The sequence below is a fragment of the Anser cygnoides genome, chromosome 2 (assembly GCF_040182565.1).
Source record: "Anser cygnoides isolate HZ-2024a breed goose chromosome 2, Taihu_goose_T2T_genome, whole genome shotgun sequence".
NCBI lineage: Eukaryota > Metazoa > Chordata > Aves > Anseriformes > Anatidae > Anser > Anser cygnoides.
Genome location: NC_089874.1, coordinates 154,902,617 through 154,920,114, shown reverse-complemented (window position 1 = coordinate 154,920,114; position 17,498 = coordinate 154,902,617). Strand labels below are relative to the sequence as shown.

The 17,498-nt window shown below is 35.0% G+C and overlaps 1 protein-coding gene across 5 annotated transcripts in view; it reads right to left on the bottom strand.

Moving 5' to 3' along the window:
- Positions 1-17,498, bottom strand: part of EFR3A (EFR3 homolog A) — an 83,145-nt gene continuing 65,647 nt past the window's right edge. For 4 of the 5 annotated variants that reach the window (XM_048049828.2, XM_048049825.2, XM_066990754.1 and 1 more), the window contains 8 exons: positions 16,879-17,010; positions 16,295-16,362; positions 15,021-15,148; positions 9,393-9,481; positions 5,707-5,755; positions 4,446-4,549; positions 3,793-3,842; positions 1-3,006 (listed from right to left, as the gene is read on the bottom strand). In XM_048049828.2, coding sequence (XP_047905785.1) covers positions 2,901-3,006; positions 3,793-3,842; positions 4,446-4,549; positions 5,707-5,755; positions 9,393-9,481; positions 15,021-15,148; positions 16,295-16,362; positions 16,879-17,010 — 726 coding nt within the window. In that variant the 3' untranslated portion in view covers positions 1-2,900. The remainder of the gene's footprint in view (positions 3,007-3,792; positions 3,843-4,445; positions 4,550-5,706; positions 5,756-9,392; positions 9,482-15,020; positions 15,149-16,294; positions 16,363-16,878; positions 17,011-17,498) is intronic. The other variant, XM_048049817.2, reaches the window with a different exon arrangement.

Genomic DNA, 17,498 nt, shown 5'->3' with positions numbered 1-17,498 from the left:
TTATTTTAAATTTTGGTTTATTTTATTGCTTAAATATAGATTGCACAGTGTGTTCTTACATTTATTGAACTGGTTCATTACATACAGTACAGAATATATGACCATCAGAACAACAGACAAATTAGCCCTACTCTGATTTTGGACAACAGGCTATTTCTATTTTTTGAAATTAACAAGGAATTCATTTACTTTAAAAGTGACCCACTACCAAAAGCCATAATTTTTCAAAATGACACCATGGGAAAGAACTCAAAGCAAAAGCTGGCATACATTTGAACTGGATACCAATGTATAAACACTGTGACACTACTCAATGTGTTGCAGATAATGCAGGGCCAGTATGCATATGGAGCTTCTAAGTTCTGCAACTTGTGTCAAGAACATAAAGAGGTAAGTGAAACAAAGCAACATTATTGTAAAACAGCACTCTTAACTCATTTGGTTTCATTCATCATCATCATATTAAAATAGCTTTCAAAACAATACATTTTACATTGACTCCCATCTTCCAGCTGTCTAAAACAGCCAGAGTGAACCAGTTATCAACTTACAGACTCCCTGAATTTCCAGAAAGGAAGAAATTAAATATCATGTGAACACAGAGTGTTACAAGCTCTTCAGTCCCTGCACAATACCTGCAAAACACCTGCATTTCCCAAACAAAGCTAGATTGAACATTGAAAACATGGAAACCTATGATTTGCATAAATGATACTTCATAGAACAGAACAGAAAATGAAATGCTGGATTCAGTTATTTTCACATGCAGCATTCATGCAACAGAATTCAATCACTGAAACAATCCTGTATTTACAGCACAGTCTGCATACTGCAAGAGTGCAAACAGAAGTACATTCTTTATTTCTGATTCTTTAGACTTTTCTTTTTTGTACAAAAGTGCACAGTGTTATTCTTAAAAATGACAGTGGATAAGTGTTTTACATTGTTACTCTAGGTTAGATTTACTCTTTAAAAAATTACACTCTTCATATAGGCCAAAAAACTATTACATTTTACCGTAAAAAAAAAAAAAGAAAAGTGAAAACTAAAAGCTAGAGTGACAACGACTCCTAATTATGTGTAGACTGTGGTCTGATCAGGCTGATACGCTGCAGCAGTAAAAATCACAACGGAATGCTGTAGATAAGGGGCTGTTTCGTCATCCACTAACAGCTGTGATTTCACTGTTAAACTGAAAAGAAGGTCTCAATTACCTTTTGAGCTTTGCGAATGCTTTCTGAAAGTATCAGCATGTTATCTCATAGGTTTAAGTAGCTGAAATTTCGCTGTTGTCACATTAGACTTTTAAAAGTAGTCTAGTGGAATGCTTACTGTACTACAGCTCGAAAACCTACAAATCTGCTTTACAGTAGGTTTGCAAATGCCCCAAACAGTCAGCAAATTAGCTGGCCTACTTGACACAAAAAAATAACCACTCAGCTTGTACACTTACGCAATCATAGATTAATTTAGATCGGGACTTCTGAAGGTCATCTAATCAAGCCCCTGCTCGAAGCAGGGCTAACCAAAGTTAGATCACTTTGTTTGTGGCCTGATCTTTGTTTATATAAATGCTGGCTACTTCAAATGTTTGACATTTGAGACTGTTCATTCACGTTTGTGTTGCTTCAGATTCAGATAGACTAAGGGACTTCAAGCTTGTGATTCACAGCATCAGCTATTACTGCCTTTTTCTTTTTACCTGCAGAATTTAGTGAGTCAAAGACAGCCTTGACAATTATCATCAAAAGCTCACTGATTTACTGTATCAGTTTTATTTTATTTACATTTGAATAGTATACTCAGATACATAAACCTATGAAAGTCAGCACATTTTCCTTATATCTAGAAAGATCTGAGAAATGAAACAAAACCAGACAAACAGATACATCTCTAAAAAAAATGCTTTTGCTTGAAAACACATGTAACAAATTCCTGGTCTTTAAACAGTTTCATCCATTTTTCTTTCAATTTCTAAAACATCATTAAAAAAGCTGTAATAAATGACAGAGAAATATCCCATAGAATATAATTGTAGTTTCTGTATTTATGATTTAAAATGCCCTCAGTTTATTTTTTGCTATACTAAATATATTTCTCATGTATTTATACTAAAACAGAGTAAAATACTACTGCATTTTCAAAAGTACAGTCTGTAAACTATACACTTTAAGACGTGAAAAATATTGCACAATTCAGTGTTTCAAGAGGAAATTTCTCCTCTCTTACGTAAAGCAGTAGCTCTCAGCAAGAAACACAGGACATATACTGGAGTGTATTTAGAGTATATATCTAAAAGGCATATTATGTTATGCATTAGAACTACTTAACAAGTGTCCATTCTTTCATTTACTGTACTTGAACACATGTAAAGTTTTTTTTTTTATCCATATATTCCAAAACAAACAAGTTAACTAACTGTAACAGCAGGAACCAAAGGGAGCTAGGCCAGCGCTCCACTGTTACATATATTAAGATGAAAACAAGCCAAAAGCATTTAGATACATGACTGAGGAGGAGAGGAAAAAAAAATAAAAAGGAAAAAAACTTTATAAGGTTCTTCAATTACATTGACTCAAATTAAAGGAATTTACAGAAATACAGATTCCTAGAATAACTGAAATATTCATATACATGGCAAAACATGTTATATATCTGACTTGTACATGTACTGAAACATGAAAACGAAGAAACGTTAAATGAAAACCTAACTTAAAATATATTACAGAAAAAAAATAACAGCAGAGATTCAAGAGTTTCGCTAAAGTAATCTGGTTTTGGCTCATATTCATTATTATTTTGAATTTAGCTTAAATGAAAAACAATAAAATTTGAAAACTCATCTTGCTCTTTCTATTGTACTCTACTCTAAATAATTTCCAGCAGACTTCAGAAGACACTTAATACACACAAAGATCTGGAAACTTCATCTCATAGACTGGAACAGATTGGTAATGAGCATGTCCAGCAGTAACGGTCATTGTTCCCGAGGGGCTAGGTGGAGGACTGCATGAGAAGAACAATCAACATATATAATTATACAGATTGTTGGTTTTTTTTTTCTAATAACTTTAAACGCTAATATTTAAGAAACAAAAATGATCTGTTTTTTTTTTCCCTCAGTATTTTATCCTGTTCCTGAAATTCTAATGACATTATCATGCCTCAGTTTTTAATGGTACTCTTTTCTAAATAAACGTATCAATGATGTTACAGAATTACAAAACTGAATTTTATTACTTACAAATATTATTTACACTGCACCAAAGATGTGCACAAACTCTCTACAATAATGTCATGTAATACTTTGGTTGTTCAATTTCTAAATACTTTCTCAAACAAATGTAACTCTGGGAAGACAATAACATCCCTTAATACCACTGATATAAATAAAAATAATGTAAGAATGCAAGTATAAAAATATTTCAAATTTGTTAAAATGCAATATAATATCATAAAAGCTCTTCATATGGCTACAATCAGGGGGCAGTTATGTTCTCTTTGATAAACTCTTGAAAAATTTGAATTGATCGATTATACTTTGAAGAGGCATTTATACATGTAGGATTTATGATACTGCATGGTTTCTGGATAATTTCCACTACCTAAAAGATTCAAAATAACAACAAGAAAGTCAAAGTGACTCTTTAAGACTACTGTTTTCAGATAAGTCAATTATCTTCTGCCTATTATGTGTGTTTAAGAACACTGTGACATGACCACCTGAATGTAATCACAATTGTTTTATAACTCATTTTTCATTCACCATATTGCTCTCGCATAAAGCCTTACCGAATGGTGAGTTCCAGTATCTGTGCAAGTCTATCGTGAAGCAAGTTTGCCTGGAGTAAAAAAAATTAATAATTAACTACTGCATCTTGAACAAAGCTAAAATGAATGTGACAGGCCATACTCAGTGTGTTTCACATTGCTACATGGCAAATCTAGGCAGCATTTCCAATTTAGATTTAATTTCCCATTGATCCAAGGATTCTGAGCCCTGAAGAGGCATGTGAGATTGAGTGAGCCTGCCTTGGAACGCAAGGTATTATATAGCAGATTTTGTTGTTGAAGATAGGAGTTGTGTCATTATATACTTTGAATAATTAAATGTATAAATACTGCTCCGTTTATCCCAGGATGAAATAGACTGTGAATCTACGTTTCAAAGACAGTAAGGATAACATTGAGATGAAGAGCATATAAGATTTCCAATCCTTTCCAAATGGTGTAGGAACAACAAAAAGTATACTTTTATAACTGGAATTTCCCGACATAGATAATTATTATTGCAGAGACGATAGCTGAAGACAAAGAACTGGATGCTATTCTTTAGCAACAACAGCAACACTGATATAATATCATAAATCATCTTTAGCCAGCACGTCTCTATAAATGCTTATGCTAGTATCTTCACTACTGTATAACATATTGTAGAAACTCACTTTGGTTTCACATTGTGCTGCAATTTCTTCAAATGGAGCTTTTTGGAACTTTTCAATCACAAGACGCCTTTTTTCTTTTTCTTGTTCTTCAAGTCCATTGTTATCTTTAAAAATATATATATATATAAATGTAATTTTGCCTATCAAGTACACGTGATTTAAATCTCTCAGTGTTTTGTCTTCATTTACATTGTGTTTTTAAAACAAAGTGCACTGCAGAAGCAAACAAGCACTGTATTTGAAGTGATGCAACCATACCCAAACAAGCTGTCAGCTGTCACTGCTTCTAAAGCAAAATGCTGATACTATTTCATGGAGCTGGTTTGAGGATGCCAGTTCTGCCCCTTTCTCACGATGTGCTTAATCACTAGGACAGTCAGCCCTACATCTCAGTCAGATGCATCATCTGGACTCCAGACTGCAATTCTCACTCATTGCATCCAGGTTCAGCTTCAAGAGAAAAGAAGGGAGTATCCTCCCTCCCAGCATCACATAGACATGAAGGCAGGATTATTATTACTTTTTTTTTTTTTTCATCAGAATTTGGGAAAAGTGAGTTATACCTCCATAGGCTGAGTGAACAACAGCTGGAACTTTCCAGCATCTAACAAATTAAAGTACTTCAGCAGTTAGCTTTGGAAAACAGTCAGACTGAGTTATTGTTTAAAATGTCCATGTCCAATCCCTGTTTTTGACAGAATTTTGGTGGACTGGACAACATTAATTAGTAATTACTTATAGCAGTATGAAATAAGGAAACTTTAATTCCGAGTTCTACTAGCTGGATCACTGTTCAGAAGAATCTTCCTCTAAACACAGCAAATACATTTGTATCAGTACACTAACTCAGAAACTGAGTGTTTTTCAAGTCTTACAATCTGTTTCCTGAATGCACTGAAGACCTAAAAATCTGTTCTTAATAAGTAAAAAAATATTTAAGTTCATTTATAAATAATCACTCAACAGAATTTGAAAATCTCACGTTATTTATAGCTTGGTCTGTAAGGGCAAATTTAATAGATGATAGGCACTTCCAGATGGTTTCATTCAGTCACATTAGCTTCAGAGAATGAAGTCACAAAAATTATCAAAATCTCATTTCAGATATTCAGAAATAAATGGCTGAAATTTTAAATCAGTTTACTAGCTGATGAGAAACAAATGTAGTATTTTAATTATGTTATTGTGGCAACATGTTCTCTCTAGTAATTCCACAGTAGTCTAGAAGTATGCTGTTAAACACAATTGTAATAAGTCTTACCAATCGCTTTCTTCAAAGCTTCAAAGGTAATTTCTTCAGTATTATCAACCTAAAGACAAAGATACAAAATGTCTTAAACCTCACTAGCACAAGCTTCGAAAAACTGTGGAATGCAATAAATACAGAAGGCCAAAATAGCTACAAAACATGTTTTACCTTACAAGTTTCTAATAGTTTTATCAGTAGTTTCTACAAAAAACAGTCCATTAATTCTTAATTCTTCGCCATTGGAATGGTTGGCAGTTCTTTGCAAGCACCTATCTTTGTATATTGAGAACTGATATTGCCAGATGCACTTAAAGCCAATCAGCTTATTTATTTATTACAAACCTGTTTCTAGATACCAACAACAGATCAAAATAATCATTCAGGCTGAAGTTTTCTGTCCTAAAAATCACTATTATTTACTGAGGAAATTTTTTATAAAGTGAGATCAAGGAAAACTTTCCAAATTCCTGGTCAAGATGCTCTATAACAACTAATACTGTGGAAAAGGACTTGAATTTTGGTTGAACTCTCCTTTGCGTCAGGAATACACTGTTATGTTTCTTGTACTGTAAACCTCAGTATTGATTCTTAAGACATCTGTTGAGAATAATAACAACTCCTTCCTGAGACTAGTTGAACTATCAGCAATGTGATACTAAAATATGAGTTGGTGGTTGAGGGTAGAGTAGAAAATTTTTATTGCATTAGACTAACTTTGTACCAGTATGGACTCCAAGAAATTTATTTATGTTGTAAGCATTGGAGCTAAGGGGCTCTTCATAACAAACTACGTCTGATGCACTGAGAAAATCTGTTAATTTGCCAATATGAATACCCATTTGCTTCTGTAGATGTACTTCATTAGGGATTGCTTGGGGCTGCAAAATTACCAAAGATGCATGAACATTTCTCTGCAGAGCTCCATCTCATCGATCTTTGTGCTTCATTTCTTTACATGGTGTTTCTGTATCAAGAAGTCTTTTGTTACAGTGAAACCACCGTGACAATATTAGGGAAGAATGCTTGGACAGGAGAACAGCATACAGCTGAATATAACAGTTTTCTCAGCTTAGCCTTCTTCATTATTTTAACTCTTCAAAACTAACTATGTGTAAATATTCAGCACCTGTATTTTTCCTTATAAACTCTAATTGTTTAGGATGTTCTAATATAACTTAAGATGAATGATCTGTAAGGTATCAAGATGTTGTATCACCCAGTTCAGAAGACTCTTTGAATTCTTTCTGTTTGTTAATTCATTGACTTGACCTACTGTAAATGAAAAAGCCTTAACAAGTAGTAGCTTTGCTTTTATATCAAGCATTATTTGAGGAAGTGCAGCTGTAAATGATACTTTTCTAACAAATTTTATTGCAGTAGCATTGTATTCTCTACCTCTGAATACATTAATAAACAGAAAAAAAAACAGCAAAAAAATATTAAACGACAAAAATTAATAAACATTAATAAAATCTCCTTTTAGTCAAATATTCGTTGATAGTGCTAGAGACAGAGTACTCAGGTTTTGAAATAATCACCTTTTATATGATTTATATTTGGTAAATATTGTTGCAGCCTTTCCGATTTCTTAACAGCTGTAACGTTTTCTGGTATCAGCTAGCATTATATCTGGCTGTAGGACTAGCTGCTTTCACAAATGCTTTCCACTTAGAAAAGGAGATACCTACAGAAGAGTCCATCTTCCTAAACAGGATTCACTGACAGCCTTATCACAATGAGAAACTTCAGTTGTGCTGACAATTGTGTTTGTGTTGTATAATAGGTATTTTAAGGATAAACAGTCTTCACACAGTCCTCAGGCAGTGTAGAAACAATACCCTATATCATCAATACTAAAGTTTAAATGAAAAAAAAAAAAGGTACTTTATCCTCTCAATCATAAAGCTTTATTCTACTTTTCCTTATTGTTTATGTGTGGTGTAAGTTAGGGATATTATAGTTACTAATTTACACAGCAAGAGACTCAGATTTAACACCCTCATGGACGTTTTTCCCTGCTCTTAAGCTATAACCAGCATACCATCTTATGTTGTAGGTGGCCAAAAATTGCCACTATAATGGAACAATAATTAGCAAAAAATTACAGAGCACCATTGCAGAAGGAAAGTTTTGCAAATGCTTGTGAATTAGTTATCAAGGTGTAATCAGCAAATCAGAAAATACCATTTTCCCCTCAGCACAATAAAAAAAATGGAAAGACACCGTTAAGCGATTAAAGGAAGAATTTTTCATTTCACGTCTTTCTGATGAATAAGATTCTTGTTTTTAGAAGATACGAACAGTAATTCATCATCCAAAAGACACTGTACCGCATTCAACTGTGAATGCAAAGATTTTAATTCATCTAAAACTGCTATATCCTGTTCCATAAATGGCTATAGATCAATGTTTAAAATAACTTAATCACTTGAAATCTGAAATGAGATTTTCATTCAATTTTATATTCAAGAGAGAATTCTTCAGTCATATATAACACATGAAATTTAAAGGAGCATCATCCCTATTAGGAATATTGACTTTCTTCAGAAAGCAAAGAATTGTGATGATCTTGCTTATTTTGAATTTTGTTCGTTTCTCCTGAACTTTTATCTAGTTTGTCTGTATCCTTGTTAGTGCAGAAGTGAACACAGAGTATCACCTGAGGTATCAGCAGCACAAAGGAATAATAAAGATGTAAAACACAACCACTTCTGTCAGTTAATTCTAAATCAAGGCTTGCTCCTTTGCAATGGCAATAACATAACACTGCATTTTTTTAAAACTAATATTCAGCTTGACTCTGTCCACAGATGCTGTTTCAAGTCCCTATCTGATTTTTTTCTCTTTATGATACCAATGGTAGGATTCATCTGCAGACTCAAACACCTCAATTATAACAGCAAATCTTCTTTGTAGCCAGAAGAAATCTAATTCATTAAAAAAAAAAACAAAAAACAAACAAAAACAAACAAACAAAAAAAAAAACAAAAAAAAACAGAGCTTTGAGAAAGATTCACTGGAAAGAAATGGAAATTTATTTTAATAAATACTTCAAATGAGGTGTCAAAAGATGTGGGATGATTTTAATTATAACATAGTTTTCATGGGAGGTAATTAGCATCAGCTCTTATACCCTATACATGAATCTTTTGTTTCTACTCCTTTCCTTCCTGTGTCTTTACAGTATTGTGTGTGTGTGACTCTGTAACACTGTGGTGTAAGTAGCCTGCCTAGTCTTCACCTGCCCGTCGCAAAGAGATTCTTAAATCTGTCAGCCCCACGCTGAAGATGACCACCCTCAGGGATACTTCAAATGATGCAGGGATACACATTCAGGAATTTTATTTAATCCCTCAAAATGCCAAGAAAATATTTTACTTAGAATATTCACTAATAAAATATTAGTAGTTTGGCATATTTATGTATTGCTACCCCATAGTCTGCAGTACTATTTGTAAAAATTATAATGAAAAAATTGTTCACATTTTCATACTGCAAGATCAGTATCAGCGTGTTTGACAACACACTTCTACAAGTACAGGAATTAGAAAAAAACCCATCAAGAAAACATTTAACATTGCTAGAACGATTAAATACTAGAATTTCTGGGAAAACTTCATTTGCAGGTTGTTCCTCTCACCCCTACCTCCCCACCAATGCTGAAAATGCTGCCTTAAAATATACTGTGATTTTCATACCTTGTCCTCCGTGTTGTTGCCAGGTAGAATATCCACCTGAATAGATACCGTGTCCACAATGCTCTTTCTCCTGGAGAGTCTGTCCTCATCTATGAAAACAGTAAAACAAAACCAACAACATAGCGCACTTTACGATTCATGTTTCAGCTGTTACACGCACTTCTACACATCAGATAGTTTGTTCCTACATGTCTCTGTATGTCTATTTAACCCCAGATCACCTGTTTTATCACTCGGCTTGTTGTGAAAAATAATGCATTAGCTTTCTGACTAAATAATTAAACAGGAAAGAAAAATAACCTCTTTATTGTACCTTCCCCCACCCATCCCCAAACCTGCCAACTTTCCCTTGAAAGACAACTTAAAAAAAAAAAAGAGGTGAGATCTTATTCAAATAAATAAGCAGCATAGCACGTGATGATATACTGCTGCAGAGTAATTTACAGAAGCCTAAACATTTTTTTTTTCTTGGCTGTGAAATTGAAATGTTAAGGTCTCAATCTGAAGGTATTTTGAAACAGAAAAGAGCTTCTTGGAAGATGACTCACTGACAAGAGACAATAAAGATTTCTGAATGGAAATGAACTACAACCCTTCCTTATTTTTGTTGCTACAAATAACACACTCAGCAAGTCTAAAATCTACTTGGTGAAAAAAAAAATCTTTGCTTCTTATTTTCTACAAACAGTAGCAAGTCCAACTATGCTGATACTAAAAGGAACACAATTTTATTAATGCAGAAGCAGATTATGATCGAATGATCCATCACTAGATGGATTTGCTTTTTCTGATTGCATTCCTGCAGCAAAACACCAATAATCATTTCTCATTTTGACGTTTAATACAGGAACATAAGATAAGAAACACCAAAAATACATTTAAAGACACGTCACGAGGAACCTCTAACAAATGGAGACAAGAATAGCTTAACTTGCATGCATCTCATTTACAAAACCATGAATTGCTGTCACATTTTAGATTTTAGCTGAGATAAAGACATTGGGAAATGGTGATTACTGTTTCAGACAGACGACTTCTACTGTACTGGGTTAGAAGCACCTACAGGCACTTGATGGTAAAATAAGGAGAAAGGCAGTAAAATTCCCCCATGGAAAGGTAATTTATGTTCGTTCCTTCACGTTCTTTGTTTAAACCACTTCTAGCAAAGGGCTTCTGCAGTGCAAATATCACGAAAAGCGTTCGTTCATAGCTGAACATACTTGGCTTTTATAAATCAAGAAATAACTTTCAGAACAGTCATATAAATGAAATACCATTTTCAGATCAAGAGGCAGTGGAAGAACAAGTGTAGTGAAAAACACCTGAAGCTTAGCAACCTCTGCCAAGTTCTCCGAGCATTTGAAGTGGCATTTTGAAGGATTTACTTATTTTTAATCCCTGCTGGCTCAGTGGTACACAACCCAACACATGCAGAGAGGAGAGCACCGTAACCAGCCAAGGGTAAACACAAGACAAACGTACGTCTTTGCTGCCATCTTGCTGCTCTCTCTATAATTGACACAAAAAAACAGCACAAGGCACATTTTTGGGACTATTTTGGATAGAACTCATTTTTATAATGGACGCCTTACTATTCTTGCCTAATAAGAGCCATTCTTCTCTAATACCAACTGATTAAGTGGGTAAAAAGTTGTGTCATCTCCAACGCTTTCGGCTAGGTTATATGATACAAAGCTAATTTCCACACACAGGAGATCCCAGAGGCACAAAGGCAGCGGGGGAGCCCCCCCCAATACCCCAGTCAGAGTCACGAGCCCCTTTTTGCCAGGGTTGTCCCAAGGGACCCTCATCCTTTTCATCAAGACAGAACGTTTCTTCACAGACTGTTCTCTAAAATGACAGCATTGTGCTAAGAATGAAACTAGCCTTTCCAGTCAAGTGTTGAGTCCCATTCCACCTCCCTAGCCCCAACCCTCTCCTTGAAAATGCACTTCCATGGGCTGTGTTAACTTTTGTCCTCCAAAGCAAAATTTCTGGAAAAACTGCATACGAGCAGAACTTTCCAGGTTTTGTTTTTTTTTTTTTTACTTGTTATTACTCAACAGAAGCAAAGTTTATTCCTCTATGGACCTAGATGATTTCCAAAAATCACTATTTTACTAATTGTTTCACCATCTTGACTATTTTCTCTCTGGCCTTTTTCCTTTCTCATTTTTTTATGATACGAAAGTTATCTCCTGAAGATTCTGAGCTACACACGATGTTGATTCATCCTGTTTCTAACATCAGACTAGGGCCTCCACATCTTACCCACAACACCTTCCTTGAGCTCAGTGTGGAGGAAACACTACCTGAAGCACGGGATGGTAGGTATGCAGTGTGGAGTACAGCAAACATTTTTGCTGAGAGGAAATAAAGTAACCTTGTCTACTGTATTTTTCATCTCTTTCACAGGTGACTAGAAGTTTAACACACATACTTACCAAGGTAACTCTTAAAGTGAAATAAAGATTTCCAAATCAATATGCTAGGTGCTGTATCTTCACAATTCAATTTACAGTAAGCGCTTAAAATATACTTCTATTCTATCACTAAACCTAAGTAAAAAGAACCTAGAACCTATGTAGTTCAATCAATATTACTTGGATGGTAGCAGATAAAAAAACCTTTCTTCATAACACAATATTATGCAGCCAGACATTTCTTCTTTGTGATTTCTTGTTTTGAAGAGTGTGGCATTGAAAGTTTAGTGCCAGATCTTGAACTGTGCTGCCAGTTGCATCCATGCAGATGCCCAGAAGTACTTGTTCACGAACCTTCTTTTCCTCAGGGACAGAAAAAAATCAATTTTGCACCCTGCCACAGTAATACTGGCAATATTGTGTGTGTGCAAGGAATAAAAACAAACTGCACCTACAGATAGAATTTATTCTTGGTTTACAGAACAAAATCTACCCTATGCTGAACTCACCATGCTACTGGGAAAAGCTAAAGAGAAGATTAAAGCATGAAAATGTGTGGTAAATCTTTATTTAACTTAACGTAGCTCAAGTAGAAATTAAACTGAGTTAAAGGAATGTATTAGAAGTTGAAATAAACAGAATTGAATGAAAGCAAAAGTGGTGAGTGCTGTACTTACTCATCTTCATATTTCATTAATAAAACCCTCAGTTTTGTAGTTTACCACAGACTTAGAGTAAGATGAATCATCATTCTGTGAGCTGTTGACAGCTTCTTCCAACTTTGAAGCAAGATCTTGTAATTTCACTCAACGAGGTAATTAGTACCATCACAAAAAATGACACCTACCGCCCTACCACCTTCAGGGAACAAAAATAGGAAGCTACCATAATTTTGAGTTCTAAATTGAGAATAAGCACAAAAGCAGACCTTGCAGCTGCAAATACTGCTACAGGTATATGAGAAAGGAGATAAACAAAAAACAACAGAATGACACACTAAGTACAAGACAATTTCTGGCCTATTTATCTAAAAGCCTTCTAAAAGCACTTTTTTTTTGGACTGGGAACATCCTATCCACGCACACCACAGCTAGCAGGAGAGCGGGATGTCCTACAACTCATTTTTACCTTTTGACTTGTGTCTGCATTTATGTTTTTTTTTACCTAATGGAAATAGAGCTAAATTAAAACATTTACATATATATATGTGCACATTTAAATATCAGCTTCCCCACTGTACCCCTACAACACCTCCCCACACCCTCCAATAAAGAAGAGAACAAGAACAGAAAGTGTCTTTTAAACTGATAGGAAGCACCACAAATTAGCAGGCAAACAGGAAGACGATGATGATTCTCTATATATGTCATTGTTAAATATTAATATTTAAATATACTAGAAATATTTAAGATTTTTACTAGCTTTTTTAGTTCAACCATAACTTTCATGGGAATGTATCAAAAATTGACTTATCTTTTACTAAAATCATTGACATACTTTGAAACACTGTATTGTAGCATTATAATATAATGGTAGAAATGAAACATTTCATTTAAATCAAAATGAAAAGTTTCAGAACTCCAAAATATTCACTTTGGCCTTGATTTAGTTCAGTGAAAACCTTGGAAGTGCAATATTCCACAGGATCAAAGCTTAATGATTCTAATCGGGTATAATAATAGACATGAAATCAGTATTGGTTGTCAGTTCTCTGCAAAACATTGTGACAAGCAAACAAAACAAATCCATCTGATTCACACACACTAACATTTATCATTAAATACAAGCATTTCTCATCACCCAAGCAGCAGTTAAGCAGGTATTACTTTCCACCTGAACTCACTTAACCCTTCTTGATGTCAGAACGTACGTAAATTCCTGCGTAGAAATGCATTTTAAGAAAGTATCCAAGTAAATCCTAGCAAGGTCAATTAGCTACAAATGCATCTTATTTTCTAGAAGAGGCTTGACGTAATTTCCAACTTTATTTTTCAACCAGGCTATCTTTCTCATTCCATTCTCACTCAAAGAACAGTAAAAATCTGAAAACGTAACATTTCATTACTTGGTACCTACCTCTTCTGCCAATACTAAAATACGATGTTAACTATTTTTTTTGGATTCCAGAAGAAATAATCTAAACAGTACGGTGACCTTTCCCTTTTTTAGAAGATACCCAGCAAGGAGAGAAAACAGACATTTCTGCTGTCTCTCTAAATGTATCGCTAGTTTGCTTGCTAATACTTGGGGCAAAACCACATCAGTTGTTCTCATTCCCTTCCCATCTATCCCAAAAGATTCAGCAAACGTGTCGTCGTCTTTGAATGTAGTTGAACCATTCTGTAAGCATGATCTAATATTCACTGTCCATATATACCAGGTTTCTTTCTATGTTTAATCTACAGAATATAGGAATCATTTTCTTGCTAGGTACTTTTATTTTGCAAAAAAAAAAAAACAAAAAAAAAAAACATGCTTCAGACTGGAATAGCCCCATTATAGTTAAACACAATTCAGACAATTTTTCCATATGTTCCTCAACAGGATTTTGAAAAAAGATATTAAAAGCAGAAAACCAAGAATGTCAAATACTATGTAGTTGCTTATGCACTATTCTCACATCTTGGGTAGGAAGCACAAACTAGCACTAATCTTCCTCAGGCATACTTTTCATTGTGTTACCCGACACTAAGTTAGCAATGGAGACAATCATCGCATTCTTGATTAAAATAACATCTGCTCATTGAGAACTTGACTAAGGTCAAGCGCTCAAGTCAGCAGAAGGCCAGATGGCAAAAGGATGGCTTCTGTTCCATTTAGTGACTGCATAAAAAGGATCAAGAATGCTGACTCATATAGTCCTTCCTCACCTGCTATCTCAAGTTAATACAGAAATAATCACCAGCATTATTATAGGTATTGTTTTGAAAGCAAAACAATTTAAGAGTTGAAGTGGGCTCAAGTACTTTGTGCTTCTCCTCCTGAATTTAATGAAAAAATGTAAAAAGGACACAAAGTTGAAATATCTTCGCACTAACAGAGAGGCTCATGAGAAAAAAAGAATCTCAGGAAAACACAATTATACCATGATCAAACTGCTGCCAAGCAGTCACACTACATTTATTTGATGTGCTGACAGACAACACATTAAGAAAGCATTCCTAGTAACTGGTACTTAGCTGTTTTGCCACTTATCACCACTTACCTGTTACCTGGGGTACATAAGGAACTGACAATCTTTCCACACTGTATCCACTGCCGCCTAATGATTCTGCAATCTTGTTTGTCAGGAAAAATAAATTTTTTTCATGCTTCTCTAACGATATTGGAAGACTGTTAAAATATATATTTGAAGTTATTATCTACCAATAGAGATTTGTTCATTAAGTAAAATATTTTTCCATTGTCTGCAAGCAACCAGAAAGGGTCAACAGTGATGATTTGACAGAAATAAAATGTGCTCAATTATTTACGAATGAATATATACCCTGTAACGCGTGAAATGAATCTCTCTGCAATATTTTAAATTACGTTAGCAATTCTTGGTTACATGAAACAAGTTCCTGTACTGTGCTACATTTTGAGAGAATATGGTCTCTGTTAAATAGAGAGAACTGCAGAGTAATAGTATTTGCCATTTGCCAGCAATGTGCCCTTGCCCTAAAAAAAGCTAATGGTATCTTGGGCTGCATTAGGAGGAATTCTGACAGCAGGTCAGGGGTGGTGGATCCTTCCCCTCTATTGAGCACAGGTAAAGCCACATCTGGAGTGTCCAGTGCTGTGTTCCCAAGTACAAAACAGACTGGAGAGCCTCCAAAGAAGATTATTAAGGAACTAGAGCACCCCTCCTATGAGAAACGACTGAGACAGCTGGGACTCTTCAGCCTAGAGAAGGTGCAGGGAGGATCTTAATACATATAAATACCTGAAGGGAGAGAGAGAACCTGAAGAGCAAAGAGAACCAGGCTGTTTTCAGTGGTCCCTCTTGTCCTGGCACTGGGCACAAACTGAACACAGGAGGTTCCATCTGAACCTAAGGGAACACTTCTTTACTGTGACTTGACACAGGCTGCCCAGAAAGGTTGCATTGTCTCCATCCTTGGAGATGCTCAAAAGCCACCTAGATATAGTCCTGGGCAGTCTGCTCTAGGTGGCCCTGCTTGAGCAGGGTTTGGACCAGGTGACCTGCAAAGGTCCCTTCCGACCTCAAACATTCTGCAATTCTGTGGAAATTCGTTTTGCTAAGTTAATACTTATACCTGCATCATATGGTGCTTGGTGTAAATATTTCTGACCACAATAAAAGAAGTCTAAAAATCAGACTCTTTTTTCATATAGTCTTCTAATGACTGTTTTTTTCTGCTTATCCTGAACACTATTTAACACGATATTTTTCACATACACATTTCAATGATGTGCAATTTCTAATAGTAAAGAGGTGGTTTACTGTTCATTAATTTATATTCTATATCTACTTACTTGCATTTGTCTTTGAAAATTGTTTCTGGCAGAAAATAAGGTGCTTCCAGACTTCTAGTTTCAATGACCTGAAAAAAGTCAAGACAAATAGTATGAATGGAGTAGTTCCACACCTAACATATCCAATGACTAAGCTGATTAAATAGGTTTACTGCAGCAGATTATCGGTCCCTCACTAATATTTACCTCATCAAAAATGAGGCCTTTAGAACTTCTCTTAACCAGGGAAAGTATTGTGGCACTCACCCTTTTAGACAAAAAATCAGGTTCTCATGGTCATGTTTACATCAGTACTGTTTTATCAAAGCCAGTGAAGCTGTAAAGTCTTATACCAGATGGCAGTTTAGCTCGTTATATATGGTAGCATAAACAAAAATGCTATATGGTGAGAGAAGAATTCTGTGCATAAGTTTAAGATTCAGCAAGCAAGATGAAGATGGTAAGATGACATAAGGCAAAGAACAATGTTGGTGAATAAAAATACAGAGATCAAGAACACAAGCAATTACTTGAAAGAATATATTTCCTTATCCAATAGGATGTTTACTACACTAAATGACTTTGGTTACTTAATTACGTGTTACCTTGCTGACATGCTGACAGAAGGCAGGGACTGCAATCATCTGACTAAGGAAGTTTAGATATGCTGCAACCAATGCCATGACACCACAACGATTAAACATTGGTAGATTATCCTCATTGATGATGGCAATGTCCTGAAATATAAAGGACAGCATTACATCCTCCAAAGTTAACAGGCTGTCCCAAAAGCATGGAAGTCATTAGTAGTAGTAGCACTAGCTGACTTACGATGACTATCTGGTATTACTTGGCACTTAACACCTTTCACCTCACAATCCTAGTCTCAGATCCTGAAGGATTTAACCGCTATGAATAGAAATAAATCTACTGAACTCAAACTTCTGTTTCTGAGAAAGAATACGGTACAATAATGACCTGTATCTCTGTGCAACTTCCAGAAGGACTACCTGCTGATCAGGAAAATTAGGAACAGTATCTTAAAAATAGAAATCATCCTTGTGAGTCACGGATACAATAGCATAAAGGGAATTATTTAATGCTTATTAGCATTTCTACAGTTTTCCAGATGGTATTATTTTTGCTCTAGTCAAACTCCTGTCATCATTTTCATCAAGTGAGGATCGGGTTCAGTGACATTTTAAAACTAAGGATGCACTCTGCA